The sequence below is a fragment of the Vanacampus margaritifer genome, chromosome 1 (assembly GCF_051991255.1).
Source record: "Vanacampus margaritifer isolate UIUO_Vmar chromosome 1, RoL_Vmar_1.0, whole genome shotgun sequence".
NCBI classification, from domain to species: domain Eukaryota; kingdom Metazoa; phylum Chordata; class Actinopteri; order Syngnathiformes; family Syngnathidae; genus Vanacampus; species Vanacampus margaritifer.
The window spans coordinates 18,801,114-18,821,663 of NC_135432.1; the positions used below are offsets into that span (position 1 = coordinate 18,801,114).

General features: G+C 40.6%; 2 protein-coding genes across 6 annotated transcripts; one reads left to right on the forward strand and one right to left on the reverse strand.

The window, feature by feature from the left end:
• Positions 1–798: 798 nt before the first annotated feature.
• LOC144060529 (serine/threonine-protein kinase 38) lies at positions 799–11,281 on the forward strand. 4 transcript variants are annotated; one of them, XM_077580172.1, is made up of 14 exons: positions 799–894; positions 2,446–2,583; positions 2,697–2,748; positions 2,841–2,963; positions 3,054–3,137; positions 3,199–3,322; positions 3,418–3,572; positions 5,436–5,547; positions 5,834–5,895; positions 6,515–6,632; positions 6,700–6,823; positions 7,599–7,694; positions 8,200–8,294; positions 9,413–11,281. In XM_077580172.1, the coding sequence occupies exons 2-14, from the start codon at positions 2,453–2,455 to the stop codon at positions 9,547–9,549; spliced, it is 1,413 nt and encodes a 470-aa protein (XP_077436298.1). In that variant the 5' UTR covers positions 799–894; positions 2,446–2,452; the 3' UTR covers positions 9,550–11,281. The 4 variants fall into 4 exon arrangements, with proteins under 4 accessions (XP_077436298.1, XP_077436327.1, XP_077436308.1 ...); XM_077580201.1 differs by having other exon boundaries at positions 5,436–5,538; XM_077580182.1 differs by lacking the exon at positions 799–894 and adding an exon at positions 970–1,268.
• Positions 11,282–12,036: 755 nt separating this feature from the next.
• LOC144054929 (mitochondrial carrier homolog 1-like) lies at positions 12,037–18,172 on the reverse strand. Of its 2 annotated transcripts, none has more exons than XM_077570370.1 (12): positions 17,983–18,172; positions 17,267–17,351; positions 17,088–17,194; positions 16,929–16,988; positions 16,621–16,678; positions 15,596–15,647; positions 14,946–15,005; positions 14,765–14,858; positions 13,352–13,399; positions 13,209–13,276; positions 13,016–13,091; positions 12,037–12,936 (listed from the first exon to the last, which is right to left on the reverse strand). In XM_077570370.1, the coding sequence occupies exons 1-12, from the start codon at positions 18,133–18,135 to the stop codon at positions 12,871–12,873; spliced, it is 927 nt and encodes a 308-aa protein (XP_077426496.1). In that variant the 5' UTR covers positions 18,136–18,172; the 3' UTR covers positions 12,037–12,870. The 2 variants fall into 2 exon arrangements, with proteins under 2 accessions (XP_077426496.1, XP_077426486.1); XM_077570360.1 differs by having other exon boundaries at positions 16,929–16,991.
• Positions 18,173–20,550: the final 2,378 nt, after the last annotated feature.

Consider the following 20,550-nt stretch of genomic DNA (forward strand, 5'->3'; position numbering starts at 1 on the left):
CAATGATGCACAGTTGCACGAGAAAAACTTGTGAATACGTTGCTCTTTCACTTCTACAGCCTGAATCTGTGCAGGTTATTGGAAGATGGAACTGGGGCCCTCAGATGCTGCGCCGCAACACTGCTTGTGTGTGCAAGATGGAACGTGGAGTGTTTTATGCACTATATTTGGCAGATGCGGGGAAAAATAATTACTATAGTAATTGTTTGACATGCAAGTGAAGCGTCCATGAGTTTGTAAGGGCCTCAGGCATATGCTCAATTTGATGATGTCATTTCTGCTGCATTATGAAGCGCACTCTTTTCTTCCTCTACCTGTAGATAGCTAAAAAGGTTTAGTCACAGGGCTGTGTATACGTTGTGATACAGTATTTAAAAGCAAATTTACCACTAACCTACTGCAGGACCAGTAAAAAAATAAAAAAGTTAATTTGTTATTGTTATCTATGTTGGCCATCAAAAGTGAGGTACGGTGATTGGGTGGGTAATTGAAGGCAGTGCTTAACAGTTATTTGGTATTAAATACCAAATCTGAAATGGGCCATAAACCGGAAGGTAAAATGAAAGTGAGTCAAAAGAAAATGAAAAACGACTCATCCAAATCAGCTAAACATCAGCTATTACAAATATATAAAACAAAAGGTTTTGGTACTGGCTAATTGGAAAATAAGTCATTTATATTTGAAATGTAAATACGAATCTTGGAATCTTTGGGTAGATTTAAAATTGATAGCATACTGTTGCAGTAAAATTACGTTTTTAGATAAATTGATTTTTAAGATGCGTAGCGAATTCAGGTTTTGTCCACTAGGTGTCCCACTGACCCTACACTTGATGTTTCATTGGGCGCTGCTCAGTAGAGGAAGAAACGGCAACCACAACACCTTCGATAAAGGTAATTACTAGACGTTCAAAGAATAACCTTTCAACTTTTGATCAAAGAAATGAATTCGTATTTTGGTTATACGTCAAACCTGACATGTCAAGCAAGTTTGTTTTTTAAGTGTCTCCGTACGCCAAACGTCTCGATCTACTTTAGCAAATAAGTGGCTAACGTGGGTTAGCCGACTAACTGCCATCAAGGTGTTTTTTAAAACATGGTATTGAGGAGTTTTCGAACTTTTTAAATCAAATTCTACGTAGCTGAACGAACAGTAAAACCGCGTACGATATAAAATGCCTGAACTGTATATTATGGGCCGTCGTGTGTTATTCTTCAAAAGTTGACACAGTTTGGAACTTTGGAAGCTAAGCAGCTAAGGCTAGCAGGTAACACTTAACCTCTGAAACGGCTGCTTCAAGCCATCGGGTCGAGTCAATTATACGACTGCTTATAAGTTCAAACGTGTTTTCGTGATGGTTTGGCTGATGTCCCATGCACGTTGTTGTTTTTCACTTCCCAACAGCCTCGTAGTTGACGCTACGTGTCGACGTATGGCTCTTTTCTTTTTTCGGTCGTGTTACTTGAGTCATGCGTGACTCCGTCCAAATACAATGTCAACCTACGCACGTCTCATTTTTTACGTGACAGGAACTTATATGCGTAATATTTAGTCATTCGAGTGTCTTGGAATGTTTATTACAACAGCCAATCCAGATGATACAATCTGATTTGGATCATGCGTGTCCGTTTAATTTTTACACAGGACAAACTAAATGTCAAAGTCTATTTGCATTTGCTTCCTCTAATATTCCCAAAACATGCATGCTAGATCAATTCAATAATCAAAATTGCCCACAGGTGTGTGGGTGTGGTTGGTTGTCATCATGCCTCTTGTCCAAAGTTAGCTCAAATAGGCTCCAGATCCCTGTGACATTGAATAGGATATAAGATATTTCAATAATTAACCTGGAACATAAGATATCTATTTTACACACAATGTAAATCAACTATTTCAACAGGGAAACTAATATTCCATCACACAAAAGTAAAGCATTAAATTTCCATGTACGCTTCAGCACACTGTACTCTGTCCACTGGAAATAATCTGCACTTGATCTAGCCTCACCTGCCCTGGAATCTTGCGAAAATATTCTTTTGCTATCACGTTTGATCTTTTTTTGCCTGGCCATTTCAGCAGTGTAGCTAAGCTGACTCAAAATGTATTTTGACCATATTGCGCAGTAGTAATAAAATCACATTTGATCAAATGAGCTCTTGTGGTTTTTATTTGTGCATTTTATAAACATGTTATTGTTTCCTATAACCGTACACAGAGTGACTCCACCCTTTTCTTGCACATTTCCTTATTGTTTCTTCATAACTGCTGTCACAATGCCACTCGCTTTCCTTCCTCTTTTTATGCATCGGTCTGCGTATGATATCATAGTCTCAAGTTTTCTCAGACTCGATGCGGTAAGAACTAAACTAGTATTGAGCTTTGTTGCTCACGACTCCGAATGCAGATAAACTTCACCTTGTTTGTGTGCTTGCGTCTTTTTTCAGGTAAAGCATGGCAATGACGGGCCAGAGCTCATGCGCCTCCATGAGTAACCACACCAAGGAACGGGTCACCATGGCCAAGGTGACCCTGGAGAATTTCTACAGTAACCTCATTGCCCAGCACGAGGAGAGAGAGATGAGGTAACAGCGACGGGTTCAATTGTCGCTTTGCAATGTCTGGACTAAACATGCGATGCAAAATAATTTATCTGGTAGAAATGATTGTTATAAAACTGTAGTAAATTGTTGCTCAGGCAGAAGAAATTGGAGAAGGTGATGGATCAAGAAGGCTTGGCTGATGAAGAGGTGAGGGATTATTTGCTTTGAGTTATTCGACTTAGAAATAAGAAGAAGGTTCATGTCATGGTATGTCAGTCTAATGATGACAACGTCTGCAGAAAAGTCGCCGGCGTACGGAGCACGCGAGGAAAGAGACGGACTTTCTTCGTCTGAAGCGTACGCGACTGGGTTTGGAAGACTTTGAGTCCCTCAAGGTGATCGGCCGTGGAGCATTTGGGGAGGTAAAACCACCATTCATGAGGACCGCACAAAATCAGCTCAAGGGTTCATCAGGCTTGTTCAGCAGTGGTTTTTTTTTTGCTTTCTTGCAGGTGCGCCTGGTGCAGAAGAAGGACACCGGCCACGTCTACGCCATGAAGATCCTTCGCAAAGCTGACATGTTGGAGAAAGAACAGGTGAGGTCACCGTGCCTCATCTGCCGTAAGTCACTTTTAACGCTCGGTTTGATTATGTCAGGTGGGTCACATACGGGCTGAGCGCGACATCCTGGTGGAGGCGGACAGCCTGTGGGTGGTCAAGATGTTCTACAGCTTCCAAGATAAGATGAACCTCTACCTCATCATGGAGTTCCTGCCTGGAGGTATTATGAGTGTTGCTGCTAATGCCACAAAACCAAAAATAAAAACATACATGAATGTGACAAAAAGCAAGAAAGTATGCATGTTAACCTCTTAGGAGACATGATGACCCTCCTGATGAAGAAGGACACTCTGACGGAAGAGGCCACTCAGTTCTACATCGCAGAGACTGTCCTGGCCATCGACTCCATCCATCAGCTGGGCTTCATCCACAGAGACATCAAGCCAGACAACCTCCTGCTGGACTCCAAGGTACGTTAGCATACATTTTTGTTTAGTTCAGTTTGGTTTTTCCACCTTCTGGGATTTGCTTTATTTCTGCTGATACCAAACCAAGCTTTGAAGTTTTTCTCGCTTCAACTTTCACAGAAATTATTTAGGGGGAAAAGTTGTTTCCTTATTGGGGGGGGGGGGGGGTTCCTGGGCCGATACCGATTATTAGTACTGTACTTTCACGACCATAAGGCGCACCATATTATAAGGCACAGTCACAGTTACGGGTGCTATTTCTGTGTTTTACACACACATAAGGCGCAGGCACGGTTAAACATACGCTAGCTCAAAACATATGGTAGCATGCTATTATGCTAAAACATATGCTAGTGCTAGCGCATGTTTTTAAAAAGGCAGCGAACGGAACAAAGCTAAGTTCGGTTGAAGTAACAATGTAAACGGTGAGTTCAGTTGTACTTGAAGTATATAACAATGTACTCGCCGTTGCTTTTGATCAATCCTAATCCACAAATCAGTCATAGTCCTCGTGATCTTCTGTATCAGAAACAAACAACTGGGCAAGTTCTCCATCAAACACACCGTCTCATTGTCAGTCAGACTCGTTGTCGTGTCCTTGGAAATGATGCCGGCTTTTGATGCCGAGGAAGGGGAGGAGCTGGAGAACTTGCCACCAAGTTGACTCTTCCGTGCTCTCATGTCTGTCCTCAGTCAGGTCCGCCTTTCTTGTATATAAAGCAATGTGTGCAGGAAGTCCTCTCACACAGTCAGTCAGATTTGGGACCTTAGTCCACACACAAGGCGCTCCTCACTATTAGGCGCACTGTCAATTTTTGAGAAAATTGAAAACTTAAAAGTGCGACTTTAGTCGTAAAAATACGGTAGTCAAGGAGGCCGATAATCAATATTTTAAGCTGATATTCATTTGCCGTAAAAGAGAAAATGAAAAAAAATTATTTGTTGAAATGCCATTAAGCATGTTTGTTTAAACAACTTTTCAACACTTTGAAGTTTTTTCTTTTAATTTTAAATAAAAAGAATAGACAGCTTTTGTTTGAAAATGATTAAAAAAATTGCAGGAAGCTTTCCGTGTCATCACAATGTGTTAAACTGGATTAAAAACTAAGCAAGTAAATAACTACTGCAAATAAAGTTTTCCAAAAGTTCAATATAATTTCTTAATTTTAACGATTTTTTTAAAAATAAGAAGTGTAAGGAGTTCCCAGTGTCAACATACTTTTTTATCAAGTGAAAAGTTCCCTGTATCTCACTGAGCGATAAATGCATGCGAATGTAGCAAATTTGGGGTTTTCCTCGGGGTTTGTAAAAGGTTTCAAATGATCTTTGCAGAAGTAAAAATTTGTCTAAACATGTAAAACTGTCTGTGAACTTCTTACAAATCCTGATGAAATCCCTAAACTCGCTGCGTTTGCAAGGATTCACCACTCAGTGAGATTCCAGCTTTATTGGCCTTCAGATTTGTAAAAAGGCCGATGCCGATGTTTGTCAAAAAGCCAAATATCGGAACCGATAATCGTCCCGGCCGATAATCGGACTATCCCAAAATGTTCAGCAATTTAACACAAATTGCATAGCTTGGCTGTTTCATGCCTGTTGTGGGAAAAGTAATGCAGCACCGCCTCCAACACGATATAGTGCACGAGTTGCTTTAAAAAAAAATTGTCAACTCAACTACGATAGCTCCTCTCTGCAATTAGGTTGTTCATATCAACAGTACTCGTCACCGAGGAGGCATTTGGAACCATGGGAACTGTTTTTTAAATCGTCCTACCAAAATAGTCAAATGAAATAATCGGCCATGCCTAGGACGAATAAATACGTTTTTTTACATGCTAAGAAGGGATCCATGTGTTTATTTTTCAGGGTCATGTGAAGCTGTCCGACTTTGGACTATGCACGGGCCTGAAGCGAGCGCATCGGACAGATTTCTACAAGAACCTGAACCACAGCTTGCCCAGTGACCTCAGTAAGCAAAGTCAGTGACCTCATTTGTGTTGATGCAGGTCAAGACCCCATTTCATTAGAATCGGATTGAAATTGTGTGGAAGGTACCGGGAAAAAAACGTTCTCAAATTCAATCATTGGAACGCTTCCATTTTGTAAGGTCGTGTTTTATTCATAAGGTCAGAGTCGTGCAAAAATGGATCCAGATACAATTTTTCCTACAGTCAACGTTATACCAAACGTGTCAGTCTATTAAATGTTAGGCGTACTGTTTAAGTTCAAACGCTTTGTGAAACTGACAGCTTGTCCTTTCACAGCCTTTCAGAACATGAACTCCAAGAGGAAAGCAGAAACCTGGAAGAGAAATAGGAGGCAGTTGGTACGAACAAGGACGCACATTTACACTACATGCACAGCACACAATAAATAGCTTGACTTGTCCCAGGCATTACGAATACATTCTCATTTTAGACAGCATTTTCTTTTTCTTTTTAGTTTAGTGGGTGGCCATCTTGTGCATCCCTTCCCATGTACTGCTGTGCAAATTGTATAGTCTCACTTTTGTTGAATGGGGACCAGTGTGGGCTGGTTCCGGACGGACGAGTGTGTGTGTGCGCGTTGTGGCTTATACTAGCGGAAGCAGGGCCCAGTGTGTGGAAAACAAGCAGGCGCCAAATCAATGAAAGCATTTTTGTGGCAGGCAGACTTGCTGCTAAACACAACATTGCCAACAACTTCACCAACCAATCAAAAATGTGTTGTGATCTAAAACTTGATGCAGATCTGCTTACCTTTTGTGAAGCCACCACTGGTCAAATTACTTCCGGTGTAAAGTGGACTATTCAACTAGTTGGTGCAATAATGTAAATATAATGCACTATAACACACAATTGTGACACTAAACAACTTAACCTGATTGAACTCGTATACAGGAACCGAAATGTAGACGACAAAAGCCGGTCATTATTTTGTAGTCATCCCGGGCTCTTCTCTCTCAGGCCTTCTCCACCGTGGGGACACCAGACTACATCGCTCCTGAGGTTTTTATGCAAAACGGATACAATAAGCTGTGCGACTGGTGGAGTCTGGGTGTCATCATGTACGAGATGCTAATAGGTAAGAGCCGCCATAACCATGTGACCCGCTGCTGTCAAGTTAGTAGCCATCGTGCGTGTCGTGTCAGGTTATCCGCCGTTCTGCTCGGAGACGCCCCAGGAGACGTACAGGAAAGTGATGAACTGGCGGGAGACGCTCACCTTTCCTCCAGAAGTGCCTATTTCAGAAAAGGCCAAAGACCTCATCCTCAGGTGGGACCCGCTTTCTGTCGCTTTGGCACTTGCGGGCCGGGCTCGGAGATGCTTTGCTGCCGTTTAGCAACAACATTCACGTTTGCTTGGTTTGACAGCAAGCAAGTGCAAAGTTAAGCTTGGCTAACCAACTTCATGTTTGCCCTGAGGACGCAACTAGTGGACAAGAAGTTCTCACTCCCAACATCATAAAGGACTGAGCAATTATTTACATTCGTATGAATTAAAATCACACTTAATAAAAATGAATTCATTGATTTCAAAATTTCGGGCCAGAGCCACTAAAAGTTTGTGTAGCTTGTAGGGGTGGGAATCTATGAATGTCTCACAATTCGCTTCAATTCTGATTTTTTTTGGGGTGGGGGGGGTCTGCGATTCGATTCAGAATCGATTTTCGATTATGAACGATTTTTTGTTCAAAATGATTTGATTGACAATGATTTCTGCTTCAATTTATAAATGTGCAAAGAATCGTAATGATCTACTCCAGTCTGACTCGCTAATGCTAATTATTTAGCGAGGTACTCGCGGCACTTTTATCACTCAAAAGAACGGCTCCATGCTGCAAAAACGTACACAATGCGCACATGATGTCACATCCGCAGACAGGGGGCGGGAAATTCAAACCCAGAGGCTTGCAGGCGTAATCATTGTGAACAGCTCAAGTGTTAATCTAGTAGAAGATGTTTCAGTCATAAATAGTCAAATAAAAAGGCTACTGGAAAGATATTTTTGGGCAAACATTTTTTGAAGATTTTTTTTTTTTGTGTGGCAGATTCTGCTGCGAAGAGGAGCACAGAACCGGTGCCGTCGGTGTGGAGGAAATCAAGTCCAATCCGTTCTTCGAGGGCGTGGACTACGACCATATCAGGTGTGGCTGTTCTTCATTTCAATTTTGAGCAGTCATTTGCACCTGCTCGTTATGAGCTTTGAATTCATGTGCTGACAGGGTCAGGTTTGATCAAAACGGCAAATGCATGGTCGCAGTTTGACATTACCGACTTCACTAGTTCTCTTGAATGCAGCATAGCAATAATCCTTACAGTAAATTGTTATTAATTATTAATACGCTGACAGTTTGGTCCTAATCATATTATATATATATATATATATATATATATATACATATATATATCTTGTGCACATTACAATGTGACCAGATGCGCAATAGAATCACATCTTTATATTGGGGAAAGACAAGAATGTTAGCAAACCAAGGCTGACCACGCCCCTCCTTTTTATGACTTAACACGCAGAAGGCGAGTTCAACTAGTAGGTTGAATTCATCCAGTGTAGTTGTGCGTGCGTGGCGCAAATTGAGGAGTCATGAGGCGATGCAAAATGAGCGAAACATGACAACGTGCTTGCATCCGCAGAGAAAGGCCCGCCGCCATCCCCATTGAGATCAAAAGCATCGACGACACTTCAAACTTTGACGAGTTCCCCGATTCAGACATCCTCACACCGACAGGTAGGATCACATTGACCTCATTCCAAACAAACCACACTTTGATGGGGGGGGGGGGGGTATAGCATGTGGGGTCATTTGAAAGAGGACCCACTTGCATCAAATTATTCACGGGGATGGTTTGTAACAGCCTGGCGAAGGTGCGCCACTAATGAATTTTGATTGAGTGTCCTCTCCTCACCCGATTTGCAGTCATGTTGAAGCGTTATTTAGCATACTCAAATCCGCCTGCCAGGTTTGGTTCATTATTGGTATTATTACTTTTGTCATTATGGAAGTCATTCCAATGGCGACTGGCTTTTTATTTCTTTAATTTTTCTCCCCCTGTCATGTTTATACCATTATTATTATTATTATTATTACCGTGGCTCATTTTTGCAAATGCGGTAAACAGGTGAGCCGTGATTGGTCGTTACCTGAGCTCTGAGCACCTGTGATGTCATTTTCAGCAAGTGGCAAAATGTGTTTTTAAAGGTATTAATGGGCTCTTTGCACAAATCCACGACTTCCTGAACTCGGCGCCACTCCTTCATTTCCTGTCTTTCGTGTTGGACAAACAGATTCATCCAGGTGTGCCTGACCTCAGTAACCACGGCGACAATGGCCAGACACACCTGGATGAATCTGTTTGTCCAATCACGAAAGACAGGAAATGAATGAGTGGCGCCGAGTTCAGGAAGTTGTGGATTTGTGCAAAGATCCCATTGTAGATGAAAAATAATGTTTTCAAATTAATTCTAGACCAATTATTAACTTCTTCCTGGTGAAACTGTATGAACAGTAATAATATTTTTTCAAAAATAAATAATTTAATAATTGTCGATGTAATATTTAACAGGATAGTCGCGATTTGTTCAAACCATTTATTTTTCTGTAAATAGTTTTTATTTGTTTTACTTCAATAACATTGTGATTGCAAGACAAGTTAATAAAATGAAACATAAAAGAAGAACTCCTAGTATGATGACTACCCATCCCTGCCTGTGTTTTATGTTAATGTTTTTGCAATATAGTGCTCTTCTTTTAAAATCCATAAGAACAAAAGAATGTCATTTTTCCATTTCATTCCGTTTTCCCGAACGGTGTGTGATGTGGCCTGACGTGAACGTGTCTCCCCGCAGCCACTCAGGTGTCCAACCACTCGGACGCCGGCCTGAAGAACAAGGACTGGGTGTTCATCAACTACACGTACAAACGCTTCGAAGGCCTGACCGCCCGAGGGGCCATCCCGTCCTACATGAAGTCCACCAAGAGATGAAGCGTCCTCGGACAAACCTGCCGGGAGACGAGGATTTTGTTTTGGAAAAAGGGCTCCCGCCGATCGCTTTGCACCCTCGAAAACCCGCTGCCTTCATTTCTCGCCATTTTGACTTTGACGCTTCCAGGGGCCGTCTTCCTGCTTGCTGCTCTTCAAGGATTCTCCGCTTTTTGTCTTCTCTTGACTTTTTTACGCCCGCGGCGGTGCGATGTTTGTTTTGAACTCGAATACCAGCAACATCACATTCCCTCTTTCAAAGCCAGCACTGTTCTTCTTCTTCTTCTTCTTCTTCTTCTGCGTTGCTCACATTTAGCGGACACTTGACAGGCGTCGAGTGCTCTCTTCAGGGATTTTGTCCAAATATGTGTCGTCTGCAAGCGCTGAATGGTGTCCATTGTCCAACCAAAGACTGCATCAAGAACCTCTCCTTCATGTCTCTGCGAAATAATTGCAAACAGTTGTTGTTGTTTTTATTATTATTATTATTGCTTGATGATGATGATGATGATGATGAGGGAATTTAACAGCATGTTATATATTGAGTCTATGATAATAGCACCTTATGTGATGTTCTAGTCAGGCTCAAGTTACATTTGGGAACTTTTTTTTTTTTTTTTAAAGAGGGTGCTACACCAAAAAAAAAAAAAGTGGTGAGAATAACTAATAGAAGAGTCTCCTGTAAGCTCACCATAAAGATGACAGGAGCAGGTCCAAACTCTTTCTTGTTCAAATTCAACCAATCTGACTCTCCTCTCATAGGCGAGGCCTTTTTGTGCATTTAGTTGAAATTGGAGTCGCACCATAAGCTTTATTTTTAAACACGCTCCCGACCCAGACGTACGCACACACACACACACACACAATGTTCACTCTTGGTCTGTAATTAGAGGGCTAAAGCGCTCCAATGTGCACAATATCCAATATGCTGTCTTCTGAAATGAATGTAAGTCTTAAGGTGTAACACTTGAGTTTCTTTACTACAATAATTCCGAATGCTGGTTGTTTGAATGTACAAGAAAGAAAGAAAAACTAGAAGGAATTGTAATTCTATTTGATCACACCCAAGTCATTGAATTGACATCTACAAATTGTCTTTGGTTTTAATATGGCCTCTTGTTTTTGAAGTAACTGATTTAATTCATTTTAGCAATGGAAATTACAATTGTTTGACGTACGCTCACACAAGTCAGGTTTGGTCAAACGTATGCAAACGATGCTATGCATGGATTCCGATGACATCATCGCATTGTCACATTTCAGAACCCGCAGCTTCCTCATAAGACTTTTTAGCATTGCAAAGTATTTTCTGACTCTATCATCATATTGCCTTTTTACATCATCCATGCGACATGTAATCTGTTTTTATGAGAACAAATTGGCTTCCATATCTAGTTGTGTGAAGGTTTGTAACATATGATGAAGACAATGAGCACATTGTATTTTAGAAACGCTTTCAGTGGACATTTTCCTTTTGGCAGGGTACATTTTTTTTAAGGAAGTGATATGTTACTGGAGTAAATTGTGCTTCGAAGCAATAGAGTCCATGTTGGAGTGTTAAGATCTGTGTGTTAGAAAGGATGCGATCGTGTGTATGTTTGCTTCTGTAGTCATCTTGAAGTGTGAGTGAGGGGATTTGGGAAGATGGATGTACATTATAATTATTATTTAAACCACTTTGTGCTGTTTTGTGTTCTTTTCTCTGCTATGCGACAATGAATTACTGTGCAATCAACCATCGTTGTCTCCTTAATTACATCAACGCCTCAACTAAAGTTAGGTTGCCATCATTTATAAGGCATTTAAGATCATTTAGCAAAAAAATGCTATAGCATCACATATTAGTCTAGAATGGTTAGATGTCACCAAAAGGGATGTAAAAACTTCACTTGCTTGCCAGTGAATGATCTACCCTACCCACTGCTGTCCAGTGTAACTACCACTAGGTGGCAGTAGTGCATCACATTCACAGTAGACCGTACAGTCGGCGCATTGTGAATATTTTCTAATAAGCAACCTTTGATTTAAAGCGGAAGTCCAAAACCATTTGCCACAACATTTTGTTGATAAGTAGTGCATTAATTTAAGAAGAACCCGTACGTGACATTTAGGTAAGAATCTGCTTCCAGATGACGATAAGACGCTCTCTGACACGCATTGGGGAAATTAACACCGCCCCAAAAAATCTTCCAAAAGTTGATAAACTTTTAATACGTGTTTTCCCAAAACGCGGGAGGAATTGCGGCGAGGTGGATACTAAAAATAAAAAAATTGAATCTAAGGAAGCCGAACCGCAAGTATGCGGGGTCCACTATACAAATCGTAATTTCAGCGTAGCCTGTGTTCATCATCTCTGAACACTGTAGTAAAATGTACACAATGCGTGTGTGTGTGTGTTTTAGCACTTTTGCATATAGTAGCTTATATACATTGTTGTGAACACAAAGAACGTTTCCTAGCCAAAAAGATGAAACAAAGAGGAAGAGAAAGTTTTGAGTTTTCATCAGGGTCTCTTTAATTCATTTCTGACTCAACTGTCACGACTACACTTTTACTTGACATACAGTATGACATTTAATCAGAACATTAGACAATCTCATACCCTTTCAAATCCTCACCCATTATAAAACCCTTGAGGAATAAGTGGTTCAGAAAATGGATGGATGGACCAAGCACAATAGTCCAATATGCTCAATTTGATAGATTTAACTAACAGGGGTTATTCTCAGTCCATCTTCACCAACAATTGTCTTGTTTGTTGTTTTTGACACGACAAAGTACATTTTGTTCAAAGTCACAAAGTTAAATCACATTTCATATCATATTTACTTTTTATGCAGAATATGGAAATTGGGACTGGAATGTCGGGGATAGTTTTCTGCTTCCTGAGGACTGGTGGAAAGGACTTTAACCATAAAAATTAGGGAGAAAAAAATCCATCTTTTCTTTATACCACTGCTTATCTTCATGAAGGTCAGGGATGATCGGGAACGTATCCCAGGTGACGATAGGCGAGAGGCAGGAAACACCCTGCGCTGGTCACCAGCCATCCACAGAGCACATTTAGAAAACCATTCGTGCACACATTCAGTCGTCTATGAACCTAACATGTACATTTTGGTAATGTGGGAGGAAGCCGGAGTGCCCCCGGAGAAAAGCCACGCAAGCACAGGGGGAACAATACCCGTATTTTAAGATCCCAACCACACAACTGTGAGGCGCACCTGCTAGCCACTCGTCCATTCGCTCCTTCAAAAAGAAAAACAAATAAATATTCAACTGTGTCATCCTCGTCTTCATTTTGCTTGATGATGATTAACGACGTCAGTCCTGGATGGCGGTCACAGGCACGCGTCGAGAGAAGAAGCTGGATCCTCTGAACAGGAGACCCTGACAGCAAACAAGATGACTTCAAATGCAATTGACTCCATTTCTACCTGTTCAAGGTGAGAAGAAGACAATACTGTACCCTTTGGCTGAAGTAATTCCAGCAGTGCAGCCAGGATGTGAAGATGGGCGAGTGTGGAGGAAGACCTGCAGTCAAACTAACAACAAAACCGCCAAAGAATGCACATTCATTCATTTTGATCTGGATTGAACTGCCTTCGTGCATATTCACATTTGACTGCCTTTCAATAGTAACAATCTGAAGCGTGACTCACCCACAGTTGTTGACGGCCATAACGTCAGACACCAGCATAAACGGATATGTTAGGATGCTCACTGCAAACTAGGGGAAGAACAAGTGTTGGCTTTGTGTCACAGGGGAAACACTTTGTGTGTAGTGTAGGAATGTTGAACTTACACCCATCACAAACTTTGTGTACGTTCGCACAGCTGAGGCCTGGTTTAACTGCAGACAAACAAAAAACACAATATGTTAAAGTTGTTTTGTTTGCCATCAGCTTTTGCATCAACTATAATGTGGCTTCCGCACGCTAACTCCCAAATAGCTGCTAATTCGCGGGCTAACTGTTAGCTCACGGTCTAACTGTTAGCTCGCGGGCTAATCGTTCACCCGCATGCTAACTCACAAATAGCCGCTAATTTGTGAGCTAATTGTTAGCTCACGATCTAACCATTCATCCGCACGCTAACTCCCAAATAGCTGCTAATTCGTGAGCTAACTGTTAGCTCGCGGGCTAACCATTTACCCAGACGCTAACCCCAGGAGAACTCCCAAATAGCCGCTAAAAAACAGCTATTAGATTAGCCCGCGAGCTAACCTAATAGCAGTTAATTCGCGAGCTCGCCGGTTAGCTCGCGGGCTAATAGCTGCTAATTTGCAAGCTAACTGTTGGCTCGCGGGCTAACCGTTCACCCGCACGCTAACTCCCAAATAGCTGCTAATTCGCGAGCTAACTATTAGCTCACGGGCTAACAGCCGCTAATTGCTGCTTATTGGCTGTTAGCGCTGCACAAGCAACTAATCAGATGGTCCTGTGGGCGGGCCAATGCTGCAGGGAGTCAACAGCAGCTGAAAGCGCCAGTCGGAGCAAAAATAACAGCAAAAATAACAGTTTTTAATATATCGGCCATCAAAACAAAAAAAGAGGCTGATGTCGATATTCATAAAATGCTGAGTATTGTTAGATATTATAACATTTTTAATACTTCATTTTATTTTATTAACCATTATTAACATTTTAATTCTTTATATTAACCTTGTCGAAATGTTTTGTGTCCTGTGCAGAGCAGATGGTGTTGATTTCGGTATAATTTGACCTTAAGCTGGGACATACTATTTAGTCTAAAAAAGTTCCTTCTCAGCGTTTTGTGCGAAAACACATTTTAGTCCTTGAGAGCAGAGTCTGCTTCGGGAAAAACATCCACCTGACCTTGTTTACGCCATCTGCTCACGGAAAAGTACCAGAGAGTATGTTTTGTCTACAAATAAAAGAGAGGAGGTCTTTTTAACTATAAGAAGCTATTGTACACGTAGAAGAGTACATTTGACGCTCTGAATCCCACCTGTTTAAGTGATGAATTAGAGGCAGTTATTTGTCCAGAGATCTCTGACCTTTTTCTTACATTAAATCATTTTTGCAAAGGTGTATTTTTCTTGCATTAAATCTATCTTCATTTTTGGAACACGCAAAGAGGACAAAATAAAAAAGTTCCTCTTTCAGTATCGGCGCCGATTATCGGTCCACACCTTATATAAACATAAATACCTGTTTGTTTTTAATAAAACGCCGCCGGCTGTTAGTGAACTTACACTGTCGTCTACGGCGTAGGTGTTAATAAAGTGGGCCAGCAGGTTGAAGCACCACAAGAAGAGGACGTCGCCCAGCACATGAGGCATCAAACCGCTGCGGACACAACAAGCCGCACAGACGTCAGTTGACGGCGCTCGCCAGCGTAGCCACACACACTCTTGCAGGCGAGCGAGCTCTCACACGAAGAATCCGGCCACTCCTTCTTCTTTAAAAATCATGCTGATACTTCTGAGAAATCCACTGCGGACAGAGCACAGCATTCACATTAATCTTCAAAATGGCTTCCAATTAACTGCTAATGTGTTAGCCCTAGGGCTGAATCATTTTGAAAAATAATCTAATTGTCATTTATTTTCCTTAATATTGCAATTATTTTTTCAAGGCCATCTTCCCAATAGAATGATCTGTCGGAATAATGTATTCAACATTATTATTTTGGTTTTAGAGGTTAGATTTATACTCAAATAAAGGCAAATGAACCATGAATTAAAATGACTCATCTACTTCATTTAAAGCTGTGAACTTATTAAAAACTTTGATGATGACAAATTCACAAAAATAGCAAGCAAGTGTGGCGTATACACAAGTGAGTACGTAGTGATAAATCAGATTACAAGGTAAACAAATTAGTGGCTTTATCGTGCCAAATTGTCACGTTTCATTAAAAATGATATGGAAACATTACACTTCTTAAGCTTTGACCTTATCTAGACACAATATAAATAAAATATACTTTTTTTTGTCAAAAGACTACCAACCAGCCAAAATGAAGCAGAGGTTGTTTGTTTGTTTTGTGAGGTGTGTTGTGAATTAAATTCTTAAAGTCTTACCTGTACTTGAGCTCTCTGCCAACAAACTGGGCCATACAACGCACTGACATAACTGGCAGAGAAAAGGAGAGTCTTCAAGCAATAAATTAGGCTCGCCATTTCACAATGCACACATTACTATAGTATATACACATGCACAAATACTACATATTAGGGGTGTGCCATAAGAATCGCGATTCTCATTTAGTACGATTCGGAATCGATTTTAAATGTCCCAAAATCGATTTTATTTAAATGATTTTATACTGTCTTGCCTTTGTTCGTGTGTGCCTTTATTGGGAGCGCTGTTCATGTTGTACTCAATTTGGCCACTTAGGGGCAGTGTGGTTCCACGCAGTCTCATACATACACTGTTAAGTTGTAGCCACAATAGAGAGTAGAAGGAAAAAGTCACAATCAAGTTATTCCAATAAAAGTTGTTTTTTTGCAGCGCGGAGCCGTTCATTTGAGTGATAAAAGTGCCACGAGTGGCTCGCTAATTAGCATTAGCGAGTCAGACTGGAGTAGATCATTACAATTCCTTGCACATCTATAGATTCAATCAAATCATTTTGAATCAAAAATCGGTCATAATCGAAAATCGATTCTGAATCGAATCAAATCATGAGATATTCAAAGATTCCCACCCCTACTACATATGCACATATAAACACTCTGGGCCCAAGTTGGACTGTTTCCCTTAGGGGTGTACTCACTTTTGTTAGCAGCTGTTGGGACATTATTGGCTGTGCGTTGAGTTATTTTGAGGAGTAATGAACGTAAATTTGTACATTGACCACTTAAACATCGTAGCAAAGTGTCATTCCTTCACTATTGCCGTGAGAGGCTATCATAAAATATGAACTCCATTTATTGATTTGTTACATATAATGTTTCGATTCAATGGATGAAATACACATCGCATTGCTGCTCATAAATCCAATAGGGTTGTTTTTGGGGGGGAAATATTCACACCTGACTGTGAACTCGCTTGAATGTATTGCAATGTCTGGAAATAGCACAAAGCGTGCACCCTCACGTCTTACCGTGAAAAGGATGTGTGGCTATTGTGGACAGGCACTGGATGAACATCTCGTGAGAGGTCTGCAATGGAACAAAAGCAAGGAAGAAAGCACCTTTTAAGCAAAAGTTCAAACAGGAAACGTAAACATTTATTTACACATGAATGAAGTACTGAGATATGGTAATAAAATAGACACTTTTTGAACAATGTCATGCTCTGTAAATTGTATTTCCCTGATTTGTTTGAATCATTTTGAGAAATAAAAGTGATTTTTTTTGTGTGTACTAAACCGGGTTGACCAATAGCGTATAACAAAGATGTAAACATGACCTCTTTCATGACTTTTCTGAGAGGGGTTTTCTTGTCATCCTTCTTGGATGCAAGCTCCGTCTGCTGGAGAACAACAACAAGAAGGCAACGTGCACTTTAAAGCCTGCGCATATTCTGCGGATTGCTCTGACAAAAGAGGCCAGCCAGGTTCTCTTTTACCTTTTTAGCTTTGGTCCTGATTACACTGGCGATGGCAATCGACGCAATACGTGGCGAGAGACCGCGAAAGAGTCCCCTCTTGCCGTCAACCTTAACAATGTGCCGTGCTGCAAACAGATCACGCCGCAATAAACTTACCATACATGACGAAGAACGTACTGATGGATAAGTCTACTCACCATAGGAGAAGAAGCCAGGCAGGTATAACACTCTCCTTCCGAACATAGTTGTGCCTACGGTTGGTGGGAGCGGTTCATGTCCCACCTGAAAAGAAACAATACAGAGAAGTGCGGGTTAAAGTTATGCCATATGCTGTTTTCATTAAGAGTATATCTTGACTGCATTTCTATAACTATGTTATATTTATCGTTAAAGTTTTAACTTTAATTATGACCGTGTACTTTACATCTTTCAGCACAGCAAAATAAATTAAATGACGGGATCCAAATAATGTTGTCTACCTTATATGGGTTTTGATTAATTTATTTATTATTTTGGCAAAATTTCACATACATAAGTGTAAATTTATGGGAATTAGGCCCCCTTTTTTGGCTTTCATTAACAAACTCGGGCTTTATTTTCTGTCAATTAGATATTGTAAGAAGGAAAAAGCAATGAAGACTGTTTCGACTTGTGTTGAATGTAACATATTTATTTAACTTTATTTGACATGTATTTTTAGTTACCCCCTAGCGATTCTTGTTTTCTTTTCTTTTCATGTTTGAAAGGTATTTGTTCAACGTACCTGATGCTGATTGTAAATTGAAATAATTCAATAAAGTTATAAAAAATAAAAAATAAAAAAGGGAGGCGCCATTTGAATCAAACAGCAGCTGATAGGAGGACTGATCACGTGACTGTTTGGATAGCATAGCTCCATCGGCTAATAAGATACCTGTATGAGCAGCTTGACGTAAAGCAGCGGATGTGTGGCGACCGTCATCCCGGCTCCCAGCAGCAGAAGCGCGGCATTCACATCCGCGCCCGCCGGGGTCGCGTCCTGCTCCACATCGCCTGTCTGCGTAGAAACGCTCCCTTGAGAAAGCATCGTGAGCTAGCTTGCCTGGCAGGGAAGTGGACGGAAGTCATAGTGCCACTCTTGTTAATCACTTCCGCTTTGGCGGTTCAAAATAATTGTGTGAATGCTGAATTATTATTATTATTATTATTATTATTATTATTATTATTATTATTATTATTATTATTATTATTATTATTATTATTATTATTGTTGTTGTTGTTGTTGTTGTTGTTATTATTGCTATTATTGTTATTGTTATTCCAAATTCACCACACTCACTTTATTCAAGGGCTGTTTTCATGATTATCAAAATTTAAAGTCATTCAACCAACATTTTCTATATTTCAATGACCCCCATATTCCTAAAATAAAAGTAGAAAGTCTCCATACTTTTCACAACAAAATTCCCAATTTTAAGAGATAGATATATTACAAAGTTACCTCTTCCTTACACATTTTCCTGACCAATTCAAAGCAACAACAATTATTTATCACATCCTATTTCATTCAAAACAATTCATGATTGCAGGCTATACTTTGTATAGATTAAAAGCTTCATCGAGCAAAGATGATCATTGGCATAAAGAACAGCTACTGTTGTGTGTAGACGGAGCCTACAAACATTTGACTCGTTTTGATTTAAAGAAAACCTCTGATTCACACATTCATCTGCCAAATGGTAGAAATGTCAAAATACTTTAACATATTGATTGAACAAGGTAATCACGGCAAATTAAATTCACCTCCCATGTCTCCCATATGGTAATGATGAACCAGATTCAAAGCGTATAGCTCAATTACAGTGATTGGTGGAAGGCGAAGAGCTCTCAACACCAGCATATGCATTCACACTTGTGCAAGAAGCAGCAGACCCGTTGATTTGAAGTCATCAAAGTTATTCTTTTTTGTATTTGACACCATTGACTGATGTACAGTACATTACGTCCACAAGTATTTGGGCAGTAACAGTATTATAATTATACTTTATTGTATGGTGTTAACTTTTTACAAAAGCCTCCTGAAATGTATTTGTAGTTTATCAGAGGCACTTTCAAAGATGTCAGCTGTGTCCTGGCTCCCATATTACATGAGTTTGAATGTGGCTTGTTAATTCTGAACACAGCCTCGTTAGCAGGTATGAGGGCTTGCACAAAAAGCTTTTATTTTTCATTTCTCCTGAGTTGTACAGGTTGTAGATCACATTTGTGGTGGAAAACGCTTAATTAGCAAAATTAGCATTATAACAGGGGTGTGTAGACTTTTTTTCTATTTCCACTGTGAAGTCCTACACAATATTGCCTTTGCCTGTTTGGTTGAAGACACCCATTTCCATTTCACATGAAGGGAGAGGAAACTTCACCCAGTGTAAATAAGAAAAGTAAATGTCAATTATTTCATCTCACATGCATGACATTTTGTATGCTAATCCATGACGTATGTCATTTTGCATCACACGTCAATCGTGTCCATCCCAAGGACACAGACCGGATCATGGAACCAGCTACTGAGATAACTATGTAATTCAAATGCTATTTGTCCACATTGTTAAGCACGGAATAGATTAAACATCTTTAAATGTGTTTCCGTAATCAGGATTCTCTCAATCATTAGCTTGGATGTCACATTTCATCATCTGAGCTGCAATCATCCCGCCACGGCCTTTATGCTTTTGTTGCAATTACGTCTTCTTATCAGACCTTTTTAAATGTCCCTCTCATGTCCGGCAGAGCGGCTGATGAGACGCTGCTTGTGGTGGTGTCCAATCAATACACGCACACGCTCGAGGACGTCAGTTTGACAAGGTGCCCTCGTCTTTGTGGAGTCACAAATGTGTTAACCGTAGAGCCAACACAGCGCTGCAATATATCCAGTTCATCCTCAATCCAGCCCTGGGATTCCAAATGCCAAAGCCTTGTTTGAAGCTGTGAAGTTCAAATAATCCATTTAATGACCAAAGCAGACAGGAATCATCAATCGCTTGAGTTTAGATGCCGACAACTCCTGTGAGTTTTATGGCCTTAATCCAGATATACTCCTTGGTACTAGGAATGGTATAAAAAAAGACTTAGCAGCCATGATTTAAGTAGACACAGTGCAATCACAACAACAAGGTGTTCCACCGGTCCAAACATGACACTTTGTTAGTCTGCAGGATCAGAAATGAGGAACATCCATTTGTCTCTAATCCAGGCCCGGGCGCACCGGGATTTTTCCCGGTTGGCCGTCGGGGGTTGCTATTTTTATTTCGGGCCGCAAGTTCGTTTCAAAAGCAGCAATTAAAGTGCTTTTGGTAGAGTCCTAGTCAGACCCAGAGTGACTAACTTGGAGTGGCCTGCATTTTCCCGCTGGGTCAGCCTGAATATGAACCTTTTGGCCACTATTTTGTGCAGAATGTATCATACACATTTTTGAAGCAAGCATCACTCTCTCTCTCTCTCTCTC